Here is a 21,921-nt window from a genome sequence, read left to right on the forward strand (position 1 = left end):
GATTTTTTTAAACCACTTCTAAATCTCTAAAATGCACCACTTTAGTCAGAGTGATTTGTGTATGTGTGTATAACATTAACATGAAATATTCTAATATCTGGTTTTAGACTATCACTCATACATTTGATGTGACATGTTACTATTAGTCCATTGGCAAAGGAAAAAGATATTCAGAAGTTGCTGTTAGTTACAGCATTTCTATCATGTTGAGACCATTCTGCCTAAAGGGAATATGTGGGAGGATTTCTTGAACACCAGGATCCTCTCAAATGTTGTACAAAGTGGATAATGAGAAACTGATACTAAACTTTTCCTTCTCTTTCTCTTTCCTTCCAGTGAGTTCCCTCTGAGTTCTTTTGTGAGGGGCATGGTTCTTTTATAAATTCTTGTTAATTTACTAGGCTTATTTTATCATAAAAATTGGAGAATTTGAAATCTTTAAGTTGGTATTTTTAAATTGGACTTTTAAAGCCAAGCCAGGTACAAAGCCCTGAGTCAATAACAGATACAAAGACTAGAACAAACCAATCCATTGTATCAGAAGCCAAGCTTGACATAATGTAAAGCAAATTCAGATCCAAAGAGAGGACTGTGAAGACCAGAAACACTGAGGAAAACTAGGAGGAAGCAGGGGCTGGTTCTGAAAGGTACTTGATGAGGTAGTAAAGCTCTCCCTCAAATACACCCAACAAAGAGCATCTGTGAAGTCAGCTTTGCAAATGGATCTCAGTAAGCAGAGAGACAGACTGTGTGGTTATGAATTTCATACTCTAGATCATCAAAACAATTTACTTGAAATGACCATTTTTTTAAATAATATGAATGTATGGGCCATCTGCTTTTTCTGGCTATATAATACCTCTTTGTGTACACATACGTATAAAACTATAAAGTATTAGACAACACCAAAATGTAAAACAAACTAACTTTCCATATAGCATTTATCCTTATCAATCCATTTTTGATGGTAACATATGAACCTCTGAGCTGCTTTGCTGTGCAGTGTTGCTAGAGAGAGGAATCTGCTTTGTCATTTTCTTTCAGTCATGAGGATTTCTTATTAAATCAGAGCTCATTAGAAAAAAGCATTCTTCTAATTTGTAGGGATGCATCCCAAATATGAAACAGATGCTATGGCTTAACAGATGCTTGGATGTTGGTGTCATAATTTAAAGGGGTAAAATTACCAAAATAAGCCTATTTCAGTTACAGAAAATCAACTTAGCAACATTTGAGTAAAATATGTGCTTCTGATGAAACTGGGTTGCTGAGGAATTATTTGCCAAGATCTTTTATTATTATTTGTGCCACAACATGAACAGTGTGTTTTAGAAGAACATTCCCGTTGCCAAGTGAGCATCAGATGCACAGTAGATGAGCCAGCATGGCCAGTGATAACCAGTAGTTTAATGCTTTAATTTTTGTCTCATTTGTAATTCACAGGTTTTTTTTCTTCTTCAACAAATAATGCATAATAATTTCTAGTACCTCTAAAAAGTAAATATAGTGACAGATGCAAACTTTTACATTCCAAAGGGAAAACTGTCAAGAAAGTAGTTCTGATTCATACTGGATTACCTTCTATACCTTAACAGGCCTCACGCCACCACTTCAACTCTCAAATCATCCTAGAAAGTGATATATGGAACACTGTACCTTTTCTCTCTCCTGAAGAGAGAAGTATTCTCCATTCTTTAACCCACTTTGTCCGGAAAAGTGAAACCAGCTTTACTGTTGAAGTTTAAGGAAGGAACATCCATGCAGTATATTCTTATGGTTTTACGAGAAGCAAGAAAAGCTTTAGACATAAATGTTTTGTGACATCCTTTACTTATCTGACCAAACACAAACAAAACAAGGGAGCAGGCAGCAGGGAGATGTGGAATGGCTTTCACTGTTCTTAGTTTGACATTGGAACCCAAGGGTAAAGTAAATAAATAGAAAGTAGATTAGTTTGATCAAGCAGGAGGAAGCCCCTGGAGACTAATGGGGGAGGGATTGGCAGGCAGCAGACCTGGGGCAGTCACATCAGAGAAAATATGATAGAGCTGCCTTTTGCTCAAGATGCCATCAAGTACTGTGAGAGGCAGAAATGATATTCAGCTGGATTTTACCCATACAACTGTCTTGATCAAAATATTTACAACCATGGGTTTAAAAAAAAAAAAAAAAAAAAAAAAAACTTGAGTCAGCTTCTCTCCCTGAACCCTGTAAGATCCATTTCAGCCATATCTCTCTGATCTCTGACATGCCTCTCTGATCAGTATTTTAAATATCGTCCTGTCTGAGGCATTTCTTGAGGAAGTCCTTGAGACATATCTGCAACAAATGAATAAAGAAAAGATAGTATAGTAGTTAGATGTTCTGGCACAGCAGCAGAACACTTGAGAGAAGCAACTTAGGTTTATTTTGTCTTGAAGAAGCATGAATAATGAAATCAGCCTGTCTTGTTACTGGCTGAGAGGTAAGGCCAGGTTATAACCTCATGCTACCTCTAGCCAGACCCCACCTCCTGAGCATTCTGTAACCTCCTGAGACACCTCCACATGCAAGCCAAAACAGGCAGCTCTACCTCTGCCATGTCACCAAAACTAAGGTTTTAGTCTTCTCAAAGGACCAGAAACAAGGTTCAGAGCTAAGCACGGCCCCTTTTACATCTGCAAACCTTTGACCAGAATGCAAAGAGAAATGAGTGAGCAGATTTCCCAAAGTCAGAGTTATTGCTTACAAGAAATACCATCTTGGACCTGGGTGGAGGTGCCTGTCACCAAGCTTAATAACCTGAAATCAATCCCCAAACCCACATAGTGGAAAAGAGTCCCTACTCCCACAAATTGTTCACACACAGACGCAATTAATGTAATTACATGTGTGTTTATTACCATACTCTGTACCTACCTCAGCAGTCAAAACTAATGTGCGATGTTAGCATGAGGCAGAGATTTGAATTCTCCTGCACTGTCAGTTTGTATTTTAAAAGGACACCTCCCGGGTGAAGGCCCTAATTGGAACATATGATTGACATATATAGATATTTGTATGTGGGAGTGGGCACATGTTCATATGTGTGCAGTACACATGGATGTGGAGGCCAGAAGACAACCTCAGTTTTTATTCCTCTTCAGTCCCAGTCTACCTTGTGTTTTGAGACAGATTCTCTCACTAGAGGCAGTAGTTCTCTGCTTAAGTTTTCCCAGCAATAGAATTACAAGTGAACCACCTTACCTGGTCTTTTACATAGGTGCTGTCAATCAAGCTGAGGGCCTCGTGCCATCTACTCAACCTCACAGTGGGTAGATTTTAGTGTCTGAAAGTGACCTGGAAATCCTAGGACTTGTTCCATCTATTTTAAAGGGATCTATCCAGCCAGGAAGGGAGCTTTCTGCTGAGATCAGAAATTGACTACACAGCTCTCATTGTTCAGGCCTCCACGAGGCTCATACTGTTCAGTTAATCAGTTCCTTATCCTGGCAAGTGCTAAAATGCATTGTTTCCAGTCATTTTGAGATTAATTAGGCTAATCATCTACAGAGCAACACAGCAACCTCCCTGGGATGACAGTTGGGTATGAGAGTTGCTGCAGTTTGGAGGGTGTGCTGAAGAGAATCAGAAATAGCTTTATCTGCATTTTTTAAATTCTAGAATTAAATATCTGTAGCACCAACACTGTCTGGTTAACAAGCAGAATGGTGTAATCACTAATTCTAACAAACAAGAGTGTTTCAGGGTTTCCTTCATGTCAGTAATAGAGGGCTGCTAAAGTTACCTACCCATTTATACATCTTTAGTACAATGAGAACTAAAATCTGTAAGCCACCTAAGATCAGAAATATAGGAACACTTCACTTTCATATAAATTTTGTTTCTTACAAAGTGACAGGGGTTGAGGTTATGTCTAAAATCACTGATGTTTGTTTGGATAGTTTTTCTGAAATTACTTCTACTAATGAGTTTTGTTTAACTTAAGATAATATGGAGTGCTATTTATTATCTACTGTATGTTAAACACAATTTGAGTACTTTATATGCATATATGCATAAAGTTAATTCTCACAACTACAACTACACTCTGAGACAGGTACTGTTATCTTCCCTGATTTTCATATTAGGAAACTAGAGAATGTAGAAGTTAGGCAAGTTTGCTTGGTAGCTTGCTTAAGGTCATGTGGACAGTAAAGAACAGACTCTACGTAGGAACCCAGATGTTCTGTATCCCTGGACCATTCTCTTTAAAGTAGGCTTTTCTGTCTTGTTTAAGACAACTATAAAACACTGCATAAGATACTTGTTATAGGTATGTGCACATTTTGAATTTTTAAGGAGGACAGTTCACTCCTACCCATATATGCATGGCTGAATGAAGTAACCTGTTCAGGGATGCTTTCAAAGAAACGGATCTTAGATTTTCTTTTTAAGAAAGTCTTGCACCTTTGAAAAGCTGACAGGTTACATACAATGCTCTCTGTGGATATAGTTCTGTAGACATGTGAGGGTTTTCGGAAATAAATGGTATGCAACTCCAGCCCTAAAAGGGATTGCTCTTTAGTTGCAATCCTTCTTTAATTAAGAGAAGAGACAAAGGCAGAGAGGCCCACTGTTACATTCTTCTTTATCTTAGTTTGTCAAGCTTGTTAGATGTCTGTCAGAACTAAAGAAACAGGATGTTGCATTTCCCCCAGATGAATCTGACAGAAAATAGAAAAACTACTCAAACGTTCTCATTAACTATTTTATTAAATAATAATATAGGAATTCTCAGAAGCTTTAACATCTTACTTTTTCTTGTATTCTTAATTGCTATAATGATGTGTAAATCGAGTAAAAGCTAGATAAAGATGAATTTATTGTATCCATAAAAATCAAATTATTTATAAAATTGTGTATTAAAATAACAGGATTTATAAACAATATTGAAAAACGTAGGTAACTCCATGAATAATCTTGCTTAGCTGTTCTCCCTCCAATCCCTTTAACATTTCCCATTACTGCCAAGAATGAGGTGCTTAACTGAAGTATGACTGTATGTAAGTGTTCCGTGTGTGTCCTGAGTGTCTCACCCTCCCAGCCACCTTTAACCCAGAACATAAAGCTGCAAATCTCAACCCAATTTCTAATTCTAAAACATGAAATTTTACAAGAGAACCTTTTATTTAACGTTGGTGTGTTTCTTATCTTTTGATTCGTCTCTAGTCATTTAAACACCTCCTAAAACTTTTCTTCTCACTCCAAATTGCACCAGTGTATTTTGGGGGAGGCTGCAATATAGAAATGATTTTAATAACTGCCTTTAACAACTTCAGAGAAGACATCAGATGGCCATATGGTACCACAACAACTCCCACCCAGCCAGAATCCACAATTTTCAAGGAAATAGTCAGTGAAAAAATATTTAAATTATCAGTTCACCTAGCCCAGTGTTTTCAGTCAACCAAAGAGAAAATTGCTTAAGTTGCCCAGATCTCAGTGCTCAGAGATATATAGACCACTGTTTTGTGACCATTTATCCTGCATGATGGAGAATCTGATTTTCTTAGCAGCAATGCTGTCGTTATTCTCAGGAACTGTAGACTATATTTTTATGGTTAAAGCACACAAACATACAAACAGACACAGACACACACAATCCTGGTTTTAATTAATTACAGAAAAAAAACACACATCTTAGAAAATGCTGCTGGCTGCCATCTTAGAGTTGTGCATAAACTGTTTTGGCAGATTAATAAGCCAGTACAAAATGATTGTAAATATACCTTGGCTACAAAAACACTTGTTTTGTAATAAAATGCAGGGATTTTGAAATTAAAAGTGATGTGTCAATAGGTCTTTTTGCACATGCCTTGTTTTTAACTTAGCGGACTCCTTTATAGTGGACAGTAAAAGACAAAGTCTAAGTGTAAGATGATATGGCCCATCTTGAGGCTGCTTACCAAGGCTTAGGACCAGCCAAGAGATGACAGCTACTATGGCATATTTCTAACAGTTTATTAGTTTTCACTCCCCATTTCATTGTCTTTTAAGGCAAAACAAAAATTGGATTAATATTTCAACATTTGTTAAAAAAATACATTTATAGTGTCTCTGACAAAAATTTGATATAGCATAAGTTTATTATTCTTTTAAAGCCAGTCCTCCTTAACAGACCCCAAGCCTAAAATGTGCTTTTTTTGTTTCATTTTTTTTATTTTAGAGGCATTCATATTTACATATCCATCCCCCCATTCCCTCGCCCTCCCATTCTCCCATGTTCCCCACCAACCACCCTCAACCCACCCCCACCTCCTCCCCAGGGATAGTGAGGTCCTCCACAGGGGACCATCAAAGTCTGTCATATCATTTGGGCCTATGCCCTCCTTGCTGTATCTGGGCTGCAATAGTATCCCTCCATAGGGAATGGGCTCCCAAAGTCATGTGTGCTCTAGGGTTAAAGACTGACTCCACTGTTAGAGGTCCCATAGACTGTCTTGGCCTCCAAGCTGGCACCCACATTCAGAGGGCTTGGTTTGGATCTTCATCAACCCCACATCTGACAGAGGGCTGATTTCCAAAATACACAATGAACTCAAGAAGCTAGCCACCAAAACACCAAACAATGCAATTAAAAAGTGGAAAATAGAGAATTCTTAACAGAGGAAAGACACTTAAGAAAGTGCTCAACATCCTTAGCCATCAGGGAATGCAAGTTAAAATGTGCTCTTACCTGATTAAAAAAGGCAGTCTCCCTGTACCCAGGAACATGAAATACAATCCTTTCACTGTGTTTGAGCCCCTGAGGTAGTGGTACTTAGTTCTTAGCATTTTGAAGATAATAACCTGTGCATTGGTCCAGTATGTTGTCTGTGAGAATTAGACTCAGTACTCTTTCTTTCCTTTGAGGAAGGAGTTACATTATCTCTAGCACATCACCCCAGGCTTTCTGCCTATACAGAAGGAAGGGACTGCAATGTAGTTTCTATTGGCAGAGGGAACTTTTAAATAATTGTGATTAATTTTCACACGTACTCTTGGGATGTGTAACTATGAACACTATGATTGTCAGTAGATACCTGGCAGTAGTGTGGTTATAGAATTATAATAATTAGCTCATAAGATAAATTTAGAGGCTCATAAGATAACTTTTCCCTAGTTTGAATCAGAATGCACTTTAGACTCATGATACCTAAGGACTAATGAGCATTCAGTTTAACACAATTATCTGTTGAAAACCTTTAAACCTTTTCAAAGATAGGAGCATATCCTTGGAGGAGAATACAAAGGTGAACAGAATGCATTCTGTGCCCATTGAGTTATAGCTGTTGAAAAATAGAGTAAGACCTGAGGGAACTGACAATAACTATCAAATATTTATGTCCATCTTTGACTTAAAACATTAACATTTTAACTTCTTTGAATGCTGCTGTGGGAATTCCATCACTGGAAGGTGCCCTGATGATTTTCTGTTCTCACTTTTAAAGAAAGTTAGTGCTCAATTTAAATTAATAATAGAAGGATAAATTGTCCTTTACCATGTCAGGCACTATTTCAGGGTTCTCTATTAAGGGCATATTGACTAAGTTAATAATTATCATTAATTCTGTATTTCTCACAATTCAGTTTTGTTCCCTGGAGCCCACATTGTTCTTTTATGCCTGTTGTTTGATTGGCTGCATGTATGTCCCATGAATGTATAATGTAGTTTGTATGAACATTCCTAAGCTCCACTGAATTATGGATGCATGCACCCATAGTAGATGTGAATAGGCAAGCTTATACACAAAAGTAAAACTGGGCACCGGAGAAGAGGCTCAGCAGCTAAGAACCAAGCTGCTCTTGTGAGGATCGGGCTTCATTGGTGATTCGCAGCCATCTTTAACTCCAGTTCCAGGGGTCCATCTCTGTGGACACTAGGTACACATGTATACACAGACATACATGCAGGCTTACACATAAAGTACACATAAAGTAAAGGTAAATAATTTTTAAAGTTACACTGGTTGTATATGACAAGACTTTTTCTGTAGAGATGCAATGTACATCTACTTACCCCAGAAGTAAGCCAGGACAGACCAAAGATGGTCTGGAAACCACCAAAGTCCAACTTAGTAAACGAATGAATTTATTGGGGTTTCATAGGTGAATATGCGTGAGGGGTTACTTATAGGAGCAGAAATGACTCAAAGACAGTTGCATCACCAAAGCCTGCCCCAATGCAGGTGACAGCACACAGAAGCTGGGAACCTGGAGCATACTGCACAGCCTGCAGGCAGCCTAACAGATTGCAGTATCCTTTCCAAATGCCTCAGGTGCTCTAAACTTCTTGCAGGAAGCTGGACTGGTCTCAGGCTTCTCTGCACTTGTTTTGTCTGAGAGTGACTCTCAGTCTGTGAGGGAGGGACCTCACGCATCTGGTCAGTTTCAGGGTCTTCCTGAAGCTATTTTGAGTTGTTTACCTTCATTATTAAGGAGCTTCTTTGCAGAACTGAATGTTTCAATCTCAGAGGAAACTACTACATAACAACTAATCATAGTTACATCTTTTTTAGAGTTTTTCTGAAAATAAGATAGTCCAGACCCAATTTTATGTGTAGGCTTTTTTCCCCTGCCCCTAGAGAATTATTGAACCCTAGTTTTAAAATTAAGAACAAAGAAAATAGCCAAGCAAGGCTCTGGCATACTGCTTATGGTACTCATATAAATGTCATTAATTCAAGTAATAGAAACATCATTCATTATTCTAGCATATGTTTTCTGTGACATAAGACTCCATTGTCTTCACTCTGTTCTAGGCACTATGAGTTCTGTACATTGCTAAGACAAGAAATATTACAATCTATATGTTATAGATTAGGAACCCAAGGCACAGAGAAGTTTAGGGAAATTCTGTGAATAATCTTAAATAGAAGGTTCCCTCTTCCAGCAACATAACCTATCTGTTGCAAAGCTCATCTGCAATCCTGCAGCCTGATCCCAGAATCAGCATCTTGAAACTACCCCTTAACATCTAACTTGCTTGACTCACAGGAGTCATTACAGCCATGTCTGTCCCCACATTCTGTTTATATCACATGGAAATATCTACTATGATGAGGGAATGAATATTAAAAACAACAAACAATGGGGTTGATGGATCTTATATAATAGCCAGGAAACCTAAGTACTTAAATGAGATACACAGTAGAATGAGGATACATCACAATCAGATACATTTTTTAGACTTAAGGAAAACTGACTTTCAGAAACAAACCAACAAATAAGCCTAAAATGAAGTGAGGCCCAAAGGACTGATGACATTCAGTCTTTCTCACTCTCCTAATCCCTTCCCACTCTAGTTTTGTATGTTATAGTTTGTTTCTGTCTCTGTAGGTCTCATTCCTGCTCTGCTTGTCCTCCTTTTGTATACAAACACACATAGTACATACATCTCTGAATAGTATGAAAATAAGTATGAGCTATAAATGCAAAAACTGGCCAAAAAACTGCTGTTTTTTAAATTTGTTTTTAGCTAAAGAAAGAAAAAAAATTGGCTAGTCTAAATTAGAAGATGCAAAGCTATCATAAAGATCCAGGAGAAGGTGAAACTATATCATTATTGTTTGGTACCATTCTGGAGAGGGAGTGAGGAAAATAATGTTCAAACCAGTACATGTCAGTGTAGAAAGACTGGTGTGTGGTAACTGTGGAGCAACGTGGTAGTAGGATATTAATTTGGGTTTCCTACACAGAAAAATTCGACTATAGGCTATGGCAAGACCTTGTAAATGAAATTTGTCTGGCTTTTGGTAACCTTTGACAAGTTGTAGAAAACAACTGAGAACAAAATGGGGAAAATTATTCTGACTTTCAAAGAATAAGCATTATTACTAAATGTAGGCTAATATTTCATAGAAACATTAAAAACTGTTCTAATAACACTGGAACTTGCCAGCAAGAGGGTTTCCCTGACAAAGGCCATAGTCTTTGGTGCTGTCCCTGAGTAGGCTTGCTCTGTTCTCTGACATCCCAGTAACTGCAGAGTGCCTTCTCCTGTTCCTTTATGCTCAGCTTCCACCTGCATTGAGCCACTGAGAGACACTGATGGAAGACTGGGGAAGGGAGGAGGAGGAGAAAAGGAACTGGAGGGGAGCTGTATGTTGGTAAAGCCAAACCCTATTCTAGGGACCTTCTGCCTCCAGTGAGGCCCATCATGTTTCTTTCTTACACTAGCAACCTGGCCTTTGGGTTTCAGGACTGTTCTGTACCCCTTTTTGCCTCTACCATAGCTTCCTGTTGTTGCTAATCTCTGGGTTTCCTTGCCATTTCCTGTGTAGTCACTGTAATTTTCCATGAGCTATTATAACAAACCTGTTCCCTGCAAGGAAGTTGCTCTACTAGGTATGCCATAAGTTGTTTCTGCTTACCCAGTTATGTTGACTAGTGTGTAAGCCAGCTTCATTTTTCTATTTGCTATCATTATTATTTACTTTCCTTTTCAAGCTGTTGGCATTGTTGGTATGCAGCATACGGTGTACAGGGTTCAACAAGGCCCTTGAAAGCTAATTGTATACCTTCTGAACAGAACAGGAGATGTGATTATAATGCATTCTTAGATGGCTGAGGCTTATTAATGTTCAAAACAAAACAGATGAAGAGTCTGGAAGTTCACCAGAGGCTGTGTCCTTGTCACTGTCCTACTCAGCATTGTTACTAAAGGCTTAGGCAAAGTCATGAAAAACACTGTTATCAAATATGTGGCTGACACAAAGCTGAAAGACAATTCGAACTTTGATAGGGTAAGGTTTACAAGGAGAAACAGAAAGTTATTCATCTAGGTACTAGGTATATAACATTAAGTTTTAAAATGTAGTGTTGAGATGACCAAGCTTCCTAGCATATTACATGGATAAAGAAATCCGGGACTTCTAGGAATCAGAGTGTGATACATTTAGGCAAAAGGAAAGATTTCATCTTTGGGCACCATTAAAAATACCTAGTATCCCTGCTGAGAGTTGTGTGTCTGATCTGGTACTGCAAGAAGGCTGAGTGTCATTTAAAGAAAATGTTGCCACATTGAAATATCTGTTCTCCGAGTCACTATGGGGCTCTTATAATTAACATGTATTTTTCACTCATCCATTTTTTTTTTTTTTTTTGCCTAACAGAACCCCAATTAAGGTTGTACTGTTATCCACTTCTCAGCCTGTTTTTGCTATGAATTAAATCTAAGCTCTGCTTATGAACTCAAGTTTTATTCAATAATGTTTTTTCTTTAGGACCTGTGACAAATAGGGTAACCAGCTTTTGCTCAATATTAAAGTCTTCAAACCTGCCCCCTCACACAGTAATAAGTTACCTTGTGCAGAAGTCAGTTAACTCTCAGAACACTGTAACATGAACCCCTATATTGGAAAGAAGGTTCTATTGCAACCCCATGACACTCAAGTCTGGGTCATATTTGGGTTTTAGTTAGTGAACAGATTTGTGATTTGTGGTTTTTAATAGAAGAATTTCTTTTACTTTTATTATTTTACCTCCAATATAATTGTATTTCTTATAATTTAGGATCAAAATGCTTTATTTGCAGGGGGTAGGTAGGGAGGCTTCTAAGAGCCTTAAACAGGGAAGTAAAGCACAAATAGTGCTTGCTGTAATTACCTACACAAGAAATATTATGCTATTTCCCAGAATATGTCCCCAGAGTGAATGTCTATATGTGTTCCATTTCATTCCTAGCTTAGAATACTATCAAGAGTGATAAGGAGAATCATTTTGAAATATATTGAACAGAGAATAGAGTTTGCAAAGTATTATTAGGTTTGCTAAGTTGAATCTGTGCTGCTGATGCAAACTATTGGCCTAGCCCTACAAATGCCTCTGCCTAGATGAAAAAAGTCCCTGCCATGACCTATGAAAGGCAACCAAAGTGAAAAATGGCTGAAGAAACATTAAATTTATTTTGAAAATGTCATTCTGACCTACTTCTAGAACTAGTATATCTAGCACACCTGGGATAGTTTATAAATAACTAGGGCCAGAAGAGTTTAAAAGGAAAATTATTTCAAAATTCACTCATTAGAGTAAAACATGCAGGAAAGAATAATTTCATCAGTGTTTTGGCATTAACATAAGATAACATGTGCTTCAGGTATGTTTCTGGTTCAGTACAATAAAGGGAAGAGCCCAGTGTGCATGGTTACAGCTGAATTTTAAAAGTTAACTTTCGTGAGTCCAGGGAAAGAGAACTCCGTTGCACATCCTTCACATCTTCCCTATGAATTGTCTGAAGCACTGGGAGTTCTTGTCTTGTTTTGTTTTGTTTTGTTTTGTTTTGTTTTTTTAAGTGGCAAAATATGCTTCTCCAGCATTTCTAATTCCTTCCTGGTCTAGATATTACAGAATTCTTACAGAAAGGTTTATGATGCATTAAAAGTACTATGTGGGGAGGTGGGGTGAGGCAAAGGGCATCTGTATATCACCCATTCCGAACTGAGTTTCACATCTGTCAACAGCCCTAACAATTTTGGAAGATGATGATTCTGTAAAGATGAGTTTCCTGCTCCTGTGCTGATTTTGTGCTGACTCAGCAAGCCCTAGCTCTCTTTGTTTCCATGCTGCTAATGCACAGTAAATTACATATGTTACTACTACTTTCTACTGTGTTGTGCTTGACCAAATCAACACCATCAGCCTCTTGGTAAATTTCTCAAAGACAACCTAACCCTGTTGGTTTTATTACCATTAGTGTACTTCTTGGTGCCTAGCATTTGAGTTAAGTGTTTATGAGTGGAAACTGAGGTATTGAAAGTAGTTTACAATAAGCTGTAATTTCACCTCCTGGAACATAGCCCAAGTTTCAAAGTAATAGAGAGCCAGAGATGAAGGTGACCGCTTTACTCTAAATGTCCTTGATTTGGGGATAAAGAATTTTTAAAGTTGACCAAATATAGAACAGATGTGTTTTGGTATTCAGAAGTTTTCAAATTCTAAAAAAAAGTACAAGTTTAGTAAATATATCTTGCTCTAGGTAGTGTGTCCAGTACATATTCAAATCCATGAATATTCTGGTAGCAAAAATACAATAAGCATGATACAAGTAAATGTGATGAACTACTTATGACATAAACAGTTTCAGTGGGTTTGGCTCCAAATCTGCTGCCAGGTTCAGATCATATTAGATTTGTCATCAGACAAGATTTTTAAAAAAGTGTTTAGAACTTCTCTGTTTCTGTAGCTGTCTATTGGTATCTGTAGACCTATAATGTGTGTTAAGTTTAACTGAAAACTTTCATTGTTGTTTAATAAATCATAACATTTCTAATTTTGAATAGATCAGTGGAACTTACTCCTGTTTTCCTTTTTCTCTGGGGTGTGGGGCCAAACATCAGAACAGAGTGTAGGGATTATACCGACATAAGTACTTAGTCTCACAAAATCCTCCAAGATAAGAGCTATCCATTTATAAAGATCTGGGCAACAATGAGTGAAATTCTGCACTAAACAAGTATAAAACTAAGAGCCAAGTTTGTCTTTAAGCTCCAGAATCTATCCTCTATCAAATCTAATTTTCATAAGAAAGGTTTCTGATGGTGCTAGAAAATGATTCAAGGATGTTTGTCTATAGTTCAGTGAAGTTAGCTTGGCAGAAGTGAGCTGATTACTGTAAAGTTTGGAACTTTTCTTAATTTCTAAAAAATATAATTATAAAGTTAAAACTAATTTTGATTATAAAATAATGATATTTGGTGTTTTTCTCACACTTTTGTTTTAACTAGATGTGCCTGGCATCAGAGGGCATGAAAATGGATGAAACAAAACTAATAAAATCAAAAGAATCAGATGGTGGGAGAATTAAAGAAATGGAAAAAGGGAAGGAAGAGAGAGATATAAAAATGGAGAAAAACAATGAAGCTGGGTTCCAGAAGGAAGCAGAATTTGAGAAACCATCTAAGGAAAATATAAGAGAGCCTAAGGACTTAAAAAACTTTGAGGAACTACAAATGGATAATGTAATGGCTATAAAAATGGAAGACCCCAAAGAAGTTAGAAAGGAATCTGAGGATGATCAGAAGTACAGTCACTTCCCTGATTTTTCTTACTCTGCCAGTAGCAAGATAATAATTAGTGATGTCCCCAGTAGAAAAGAGCACATGTGTCACCCTCATGGAATTATGATCATCGAGGACCCCACCGCGCTAAACAAACCAGAAAAGATAAAAAAGAAAAAGAAGAAAAACAAACTGGATCGACATGGAAATGACAAATCCACACCCAAGAAGACCTGCAAGAAGAGGCAGTCTTCAGAATCCGACATTGAGAGTGTCATGTATACCATCGAAGCTGTTGCAAAAGGAGACTGGGGTGTGGACAAACTTGGAGAAACCCCAAGGAAGAAGGTCCGTACCTCCTCAAGTGGCAAGGGAGGCATTTTGGATGTCAAGCCACCAAAGAAAAAAGTGAAATCAAAAGAGAAGAAGGTTTCCAAGGAGAAGTGCTCAGACATCACCAAAGAGTCACGACCTCCAGATTTTCTTAATATTTCTGCCAGCAAGAACGCTCCTGGGGAGGTGCCAGAGGGCATGAAAGCAGAGCCCTTGACACCCACAGAGGATGCCCTGCCACCTAGCCTACCAGGACAGACCAAGCCTGAGGACAGTGACTGTCACAGAAAAACAGAGACATGTGGCTCCAGGAAATCTGAGAGGTCTTGCAAAGGTGCTCTTTATAAAACCCTGGTGTCAGAGGGCATGCTCACCTCCCTCCGAGCTAATGTTGACAGAGGTAAGTGACATCTATAAACCTGATAGGACTACAAGGCCTAGCAGAGTCTCCCCTTTAGACTTACTGAAAAAAAAAAAAAAAAAAAAAAAAAAAAAGATCATGAAGAGTTGAATGTCAAACTAGTACCTTGTATGCGTCATTCATGTGTCATACTTCCTACCACTGTTAAGGGAAGGTTTGTGTTGTTTTGTAGATAGTCAGGATAGAGAAATTCTATCTTTTTGTTTGTTTGTTTGTTTGTTTCTCTGTTATGGGCTGACTTCCTCAGATTAAATGGCACATTTAGCTTGAATATTTAAATTGTTGGAATTTCCTGAAAGACGCAAATCAATTTGGCAGAATCTTTATCTGTAGGCTCCAAAAGCAAGTATCCTAGCTAGCTCTTTTGTTGGGTAATCAAAACTACAAATGAAGCGCTATTTAAAACATGGTAGCATTATACAGTATTTTATCTGTATTCATTTTATTTTGAAGCATCTGGCTAGGAAAGGGTTTCTTGGTGGGCTCTATTCCAACAAGAGATGTGTGGTACTTAGGTCAAATAAGCCCTGAGTAGAGAGAGCTTGGGAGTATACAATTCTTTGGAGATGTCTTTTAGTGAGTCTTGAGAAATTTAAGATTAATATTGTCTATCAGCAACACACTCACACTTTAGGCTGGTTCTCAAATGGAAAAGATAATCTTGGCATCTTGAGTGTAGTACCAGGTGACTGCTTGCCTCAGAGGTAAGATTCTTCCTTTATTAAAAGCAGTCCAACCCAAATTTCTCTGGACACTAATAGCTATAAATAGCATCATGGAAATGATAGGTAAAGGGGCCAAGAAGTCACTTGCAAAGGACCTGAGCTGAACTCAGCCAGCCCTAATATTCTGAGCAAACCCCTTCACTTGGGTTTCCTAGGGAAACGAAGCTCAGGAAAAGGAAACTCCTCTGATCATGAAGGGTGTTGGAGTGAAGAGAGCTGGACATTTAACCAGAGTGGGACCAGTGGGAGCAAGAAGTTTAAGAAGAAGCTAAGGGAAGACTCCTTCCTTGGGTAAGTGCCTGTGAGCACATGTGACCTTCACTGCATACCCTACTATGGCAAGAGTGTTAAGTCTGAGGTACTGTGTATTCTTTTTTTCTTTTAGCCCTTGTCTTAATAAGCCCCCTACTGAGAATAGACCAGGGGTAATTATGTCATTCCTGCTCTTAACCAACCATATGAATGGTAATATCATTTACACTTTAGGTAATATCATTTACACAAACTACACATTTTAAGCTTGATCCTGAGTTTGAATGGTTGTCTACCACAGTACAGTAGTGTAATAATTGTGCATACTTTATTATCAATTACTAGGACCCATTTTACCATCTGGAGCTTAGGATGAATTTTATTTGTGTATTTACATTTTGCACATTTTATTGGTCATTATATTTTAGTATTATATATATTTAATTTTCTAAAATATAGGTACATATTTTTATAAAATAATGATAGCTGGACAATATGAGGTAAATAAATTATGCTCACCTTATAATGTTGGTGTTTTTAAACAACCTACTGTTACTCTAAGAAAAAAAATTTGGTATACATTACACATCAAAGTTTGGTACTGAGGAATCAATGGCAAATATCACTATAAAATCACTTGGGATTATTATTTTATGATTACTTTATGCCAACACACTTAATATCAATCAATATAAAGCATTTTGTTAGTAAGTTGGTAGAGATAGTACTTTATATTGCTGAGAAAAGTATCTGCATATTCTCTTATGTTATATTCAGAGTCCTTTGAGATTTCACATTAGCCTAATTTGAAAGAATACATTGAATGCAAACAATTTTCCATATTTTTCATAAGTATACAAATTTTATGTATTAGGTATATTGTATATATTTTATTCATAATATTTACATTTCTATTTATGAAAAATATCATTTTCCTTGGAAATAAAGTGCTTTAAAATCTGGTTAATTCTAAAACTTTAAGTTGTCATGAAGTGGAAAGGTAGAGGTTCATGATGCACATATTTCTAGATTATTTTAAAATACATATATCTCAAGATTATATTGAAATTATTTATTTAATAGTTTCATTACTTGTATTTTAGAAGTCCAAAGTACTTCAAATTAGTTTTATTTACATTATGCTTAAGTAATGAAATGGAAATTCTCCATTTGTCATTGCTAAATGATACTTTCAAATGCAGGATACTTTAAAATGAAAAAAAAAAAGTGATCCTAGGGCATCTCTGAACAATACTATGTATTTTCTAGAACTACCAATAATTTGTGAGTCTGAATACCTAGCCAGAACAGGAGGTAGCTCATGACCAAAGTAGGGAAATAAAGTAAGCAAACATGAGAGCTGAGGAGATAGCTCAGCTGCTGAAGTGTTTGCCACTGTGGCTTGAAAACCCAAGTTGAATCCCAGAGCCCATGCCAAAAATAAAACTAAGCATGGTAGCAAACCCAACACTAGCAAGTCAGAGACAGGTGGATTGCAGATGCACTGGCTAGCTAGACTTAATCAACAAGCTCCAGGCCGAGTAAGTGTCCCTGTCTCAAAAGACAAGATGGAGAGCTCTTAAAAACAAGACATGAGGTTCTCCTTTAACCTTCACACACACACATATACACATTTGCACACACTCACCAAAGTGGTAATAATAAGCAGCAAACATTAAGCTTGCAAATGAAATTGATGATTCCTCTCGAGCATGAAGGTTGACATGTAGGCACATGCCCATGCCAATTCTTTGGAAGCAGAAGCATGACATGGGTTCAAGGACAGCAGGAGCTAAATATGGAGTTCCAGTCTTAACTACACAGAAAGACTTTGTCTTCAACCTAACTTGATCAATTAGTTAAACCGCCAAGTTGTAAAAGAGAGATATTTTACATTTGCTGAGAAACAGGGTAAATGAAATAGTCTTTGAAAATCTATCTCAAGAGAATAGTGGGGTGCAGGAGTATGTGAGAAGCCCACACATCTAAAGTTGCTCTTCTTCTCCAATCTGTCCCATTTCCTATCTACCAAACTCAGCAGTCCTGCAGCTTCACCCAGCTGTCTGCAGTGTGTCTTTGTTAGTAATTCTCATTGAACAAAAGCCAGCAGCTAGCCTAGGATCCAGCAGGCATGCTGCCATTGCTCTGTGGGCCCCTTAGAGACAAAACCAGACCAAGGATTCCCCGACTTTGCCTGTCATTTGTGGTTTTCATTTAAAGTGGTGTTGCCTCTCTTGCCAGTCTTCATTGAAAACTGGTTTTACTTTGCTAGCTGAGTGTTGTTCTTCACGAGTCAGTACTCTAGAATTTCTTTCCTGTCATTCAAAGTTTATAATATATGCTTTCTAAAAGTTGTGTATCTTTTAATCAAACACTAAGTCAGTAATTTAAAAACTCAGCTCATAAGACTGTCAGTGTTTCATATTACCTATACATTTGCTAATGTGTGAGCATTCAATGAATGTTAGAATGAGACCTGAGTAGAGTATACTTTTATTTTAACTTTATGAGACTAAACCATGCCAGTAGAGACAATGTCAAATTTTCCACTTCAACCATTCTATATTTTTTAAGGTGTGTGGATTTGTATTGATAGGTCTTCTCAAGAATTTCAGAAAGCTTTTTTTTTTTTTCTCTCTTTCATGGATTTTTTTTAAATGCCCTAATTCTGAGGGACTTCATTTTTATGTTGAAATACTTAAAAATATATATCACTTATCAGTTTCTGTTTAAATATTTAGTCTTTTGCTAATTGAATCCCCTCTCTTTTTAATAGTTCTGCAAAGCTGGATGAAGAATTTGAAAAGAAATTCAACAGCCTTCCTCAATATAGCCCTCTTACATTTGACCGGAAATGTGTATCTATTCCAAGGAAAAAGAAGAAGACTGGAAACATGTCCTCAGAATCGACTAAAACCAGCAAAGGTTAGCTGTGGCTGCTCTGCTCCTTGCACTGCATCATAACCTCAGCTGCCCCTTAGCTAACTTCAGCTCCCCTTAGAGGACTACAGTGATTAGAGTTAGAATTGAGGCAGTAAGGAGGTAAAATTACAGGTTGGTTCCAAAACTGTCTTGGGTCCCGGCCTCCCTTCTTCTTTCTTTCTTCCTTAATTCTCTTCAACCACTATCTTTGCATCAGGTCTATACATTTGCTCTTAAAGATTTACCCAGGCTTTTTCAGATGTGTTACTCATGGTCATGTGGCCCTGCTGCCTCTCTTCAGAGCTCTCTTGCAATTTTGAGATTTTGTTGAGTAAATTCTGATGACTGAATAATACTTCTATTTGGTGAGTCTGCAAGAGAAGGCTCTGGGACTGTGCAAACCTCCTGTTTGTCTGAGAAGCAGAGACTGTCCTTCACTATTTGTATGAACTAAAACAAAACAAACAAACAAAAAACTAGAATAGTCTGGTAATATATTTTGTTTTGTTAAATTTGAAAAAGTGTTTTGTTTACATATTTGTTTTCAAGAATATCAGGTTCTTCTGTCTGTGTCAGGAATCTCTTCAAATTATCAGTGTGAGTTGGGTAGATCTCAGCACTCATCAGGGAAAACATTCCCATTTAAAGGGACTTTTTAAGGATGTTGGCATTTTCAGTGGCCTCAACCTGGGACAGTTGTTGACATGCCTGCCCTGTGTGACAAGTCCTGGCATGATCTGGGTGCCGAACAAGGGCTCTACTCAGGCACAATGAAGAATTGGCCTACCTAGAATATAAGTATTGCTGTCAATGAGAACTTTGTCTTTTGATTTATCTTTAGGCCTAAAGATTGGTTAGGAAAACTTTCCTCTAGTTTTTCCCACAGATATGTCATTCCGTGAGCTGTCCGGCCAGGAATGGGAAATAGAGAGATGAAGCACAGGTGGTTAAGCTATAGCTGCTTCAGGATCAAATTCTGAGGAGGGTTTGGTAGATGAGTTCTTTGTCATTATCTTTCAAAAGTGGGTACCTGTTCCTTGCTTGTGTCAACTCAGTTGATTCCCTTATTTTGTGGATTTTGAGGGAATATTTAAGATACAAAAACTACAGAAAGATACATTTATGTTTTTTTCAAAATAAAATCCAAACCATTCTCCTTCAAGATCTATATACCTCTTTCATACTGTATTTAGCACAACAAAGAGAAGATCACTTTGAGATACACATCTTGGGATATTATTGAAAGGCTTGTGAAAAACCCTACTCCATCACTAAAGGCTAGGAGGGGCATAAAATAACTATGGAATTACCCATCTCCTTCTGTGGTTACTAAGGAGCCTAAAGAATTAAGAACTTAACAAAAAAAAGCATCACTTGCTTTTCTCAGTTGGGAAAATCAAATAGCGTTCTGTGGAGATCTTCCAAGATGGAAAGACAACAGGTGAAGTAGATCTTTTGATAGCATTTGAACACCAGGGTCAGTTACCACATGAAATGACAAACTTTGTCCTGAAGATACTTAGGAATAGGTAATGTAGTCCATGAGCCCAAAGATGTCAGATGTCTTGAGCTCCCACACTTTTTCAGTTTTTTTTTAATTGTTTTGTTTTTAGTTTTTTGAGACAGGGTCTCTCTGTGTAGCTTTGGAGCCTGTCCTGGAACTAGCTCTTGTAGACCAGGCTGTTCTCGATCTCACAGAGATCTGCCTGCCTCTGCTTCCCAAGTGCTGGGATTAAAGGTGTGCGCTGCTACCACCTGGCTTCATTTCTTGGTTTTAAAGATGCTGATAAATACTTGACAAGCCAGCAAAATGGCACTTGATTGATGTTCAAGAATTTCTTATCCCACTCCTTATAGTTCATGATATTCATTTTACAGCTGTGAAATTGGCTGAATTATCTACCACAGAAAGTACTGATAGTTTTCTAAAGCCAAAATCCTGAAGTTAGGATCTATTTTCACAAAACCTTTCTTGATTGTCCATTACGTGCTTTCTCCTTTCCATCTAAGATTAATAGTATTTCTTTGATGTGAAATAGCTTTTTGTAGTTTTGCATTGTGCTTCTTACAGCATCATCTTAACTTGTTCGTTTTACTTCTCAAGCCACAAAGCCACTGGTTCTTCAGTGGTATGTCAGTAATTATGTATGTAGGAAGTCTTCTAACTCTTTTTAGATTATTTTCTATATTGTGTTTCATAAAACAAAATGGAATTAAAATAAAGCAAAAATTAAATCTATTTAGCAAACTAGAGAAATAATATTCATAACCAATTTGCAAATTGGCATTAGCAGTGTACTAGACTGCGGGTTATTAATGAAATTACCATGCCAGCTGTGCTCTAATTGCCTGATCTTTAGGGGATAGAGAGATTGTTTTCCTAGACTCTAGACCCTTTGCACCTTTGCATAATGAGTCATTCAAAACAAATACTGTGTATGAGATCATTAGTTCTTTTGTAGAAGATTATGTGTCCATAGGAAACTCATGTTTTTCTTCTTTTTCAGAACAGGGTTTCTCTGAGTAGTCCTGGCTGTCTTGGAACTCACTGTGTAGACCAGACTGTACTCAAACTCAGAGATCAACCTGCCTCTGCCTCTGCCTCCCAAGTTCTGTGATTTAAAGGCTTGAACCACCATGGCCTGGCTAGAAAACTCATTTTTAACCCCAAGAATTTCCCATTTGTCTGTATTATTTTCTCCTGCATTCATTTTCATCCAACATACACTTTTTTATCACATATACTTGGCCCTTTGGTTATTTGTGGGTTATATAAGTGTATAAATTTTCTCTGAAATGTAATTTTGAGAAGAAATATTATTTATGATTTCACACAGATGCATATCTCAGAATTGTAGTACTTACTTGGGTTTACTCCTCTATTTTCCCATTGATCTCACTGGTTCTTTTGTGTGTGTGCGCGCGCTCTTTCTTTTCCATAGTCTTCCTATTATTTCTGCCCCATCCCTCATGTCAAAAACCCTACAGTGAAAGGGATGACAGTTGCTGCCACCTCTTGCAAGTGGGCTTGGTGTATTTTGTCATAGGAGGGCTCAGAGAGATCATTTAGAAATCTAATTTCCCTTTGTTTGTAAGAACAAACTATCCAATAAATTGTGATCCATCTAGCTCACAGTCCAGTGCAGCTAAAGAAACCCAATCTTATATTGTTTTCCAGGTTATCTCTTGGTTCTTTCTGTGTGATTTTGAAGGAAAGCTTTAAATCATGAGTCAAAGTTAAACATTAATTTCTAAGAGGTTTCCTTTTGGA

The 21,921-nt window shown here is 37.4% G+C and overlaps 1 protein-coding gene across 11 annotated transcripts in view; it reads left to right on the forward strand.

The window, feature by feature from the left end:
- Bbx (BBX high mobility group box domain containing) overlaps window positions 1–21,921 on the forward strand; it is a 247,239-nt gene that overhangs the window by 198,692 nt on the left and 26,626 nt on the right. For all 11 annotated transcript variants that reach the window (XM_035444510.1, XM_035444511.1, XM_027412532.2 and 8 more), the window contains 3 exons: window positions 13,725–14,730; window positions 15,632–15,767; window positions 18,505–18,653. In XM_035444510.1, the coding sequence (XP_035300401.1) occupies window positions 13,725–14,730; window positions 15,632–15,767; window positions 18,505–18,653 (1,291 nt within the window). The remainder of the gene's footprint in view (window positions 1–13,724; window positions 14,731–15,631; window positions 15,768–18,504; window positions 18,654–21,921) is intronic.

This window comes from Cricetulus griseus, chromosome 4 (genome assembly GCF_003668045.3).
Source record: "Cricetulus griseus strain 17A/GY chromosome 4, alternate assembly CriGri-PICRH-1.0, whole genome shotgun sequence".
Taxonomy (NCBI): Eukaryota; Metazoa; Chordata; class Mammalia; order Rodentia; family Cricetidae; genus Cricetulus; species Cricetulus griseus.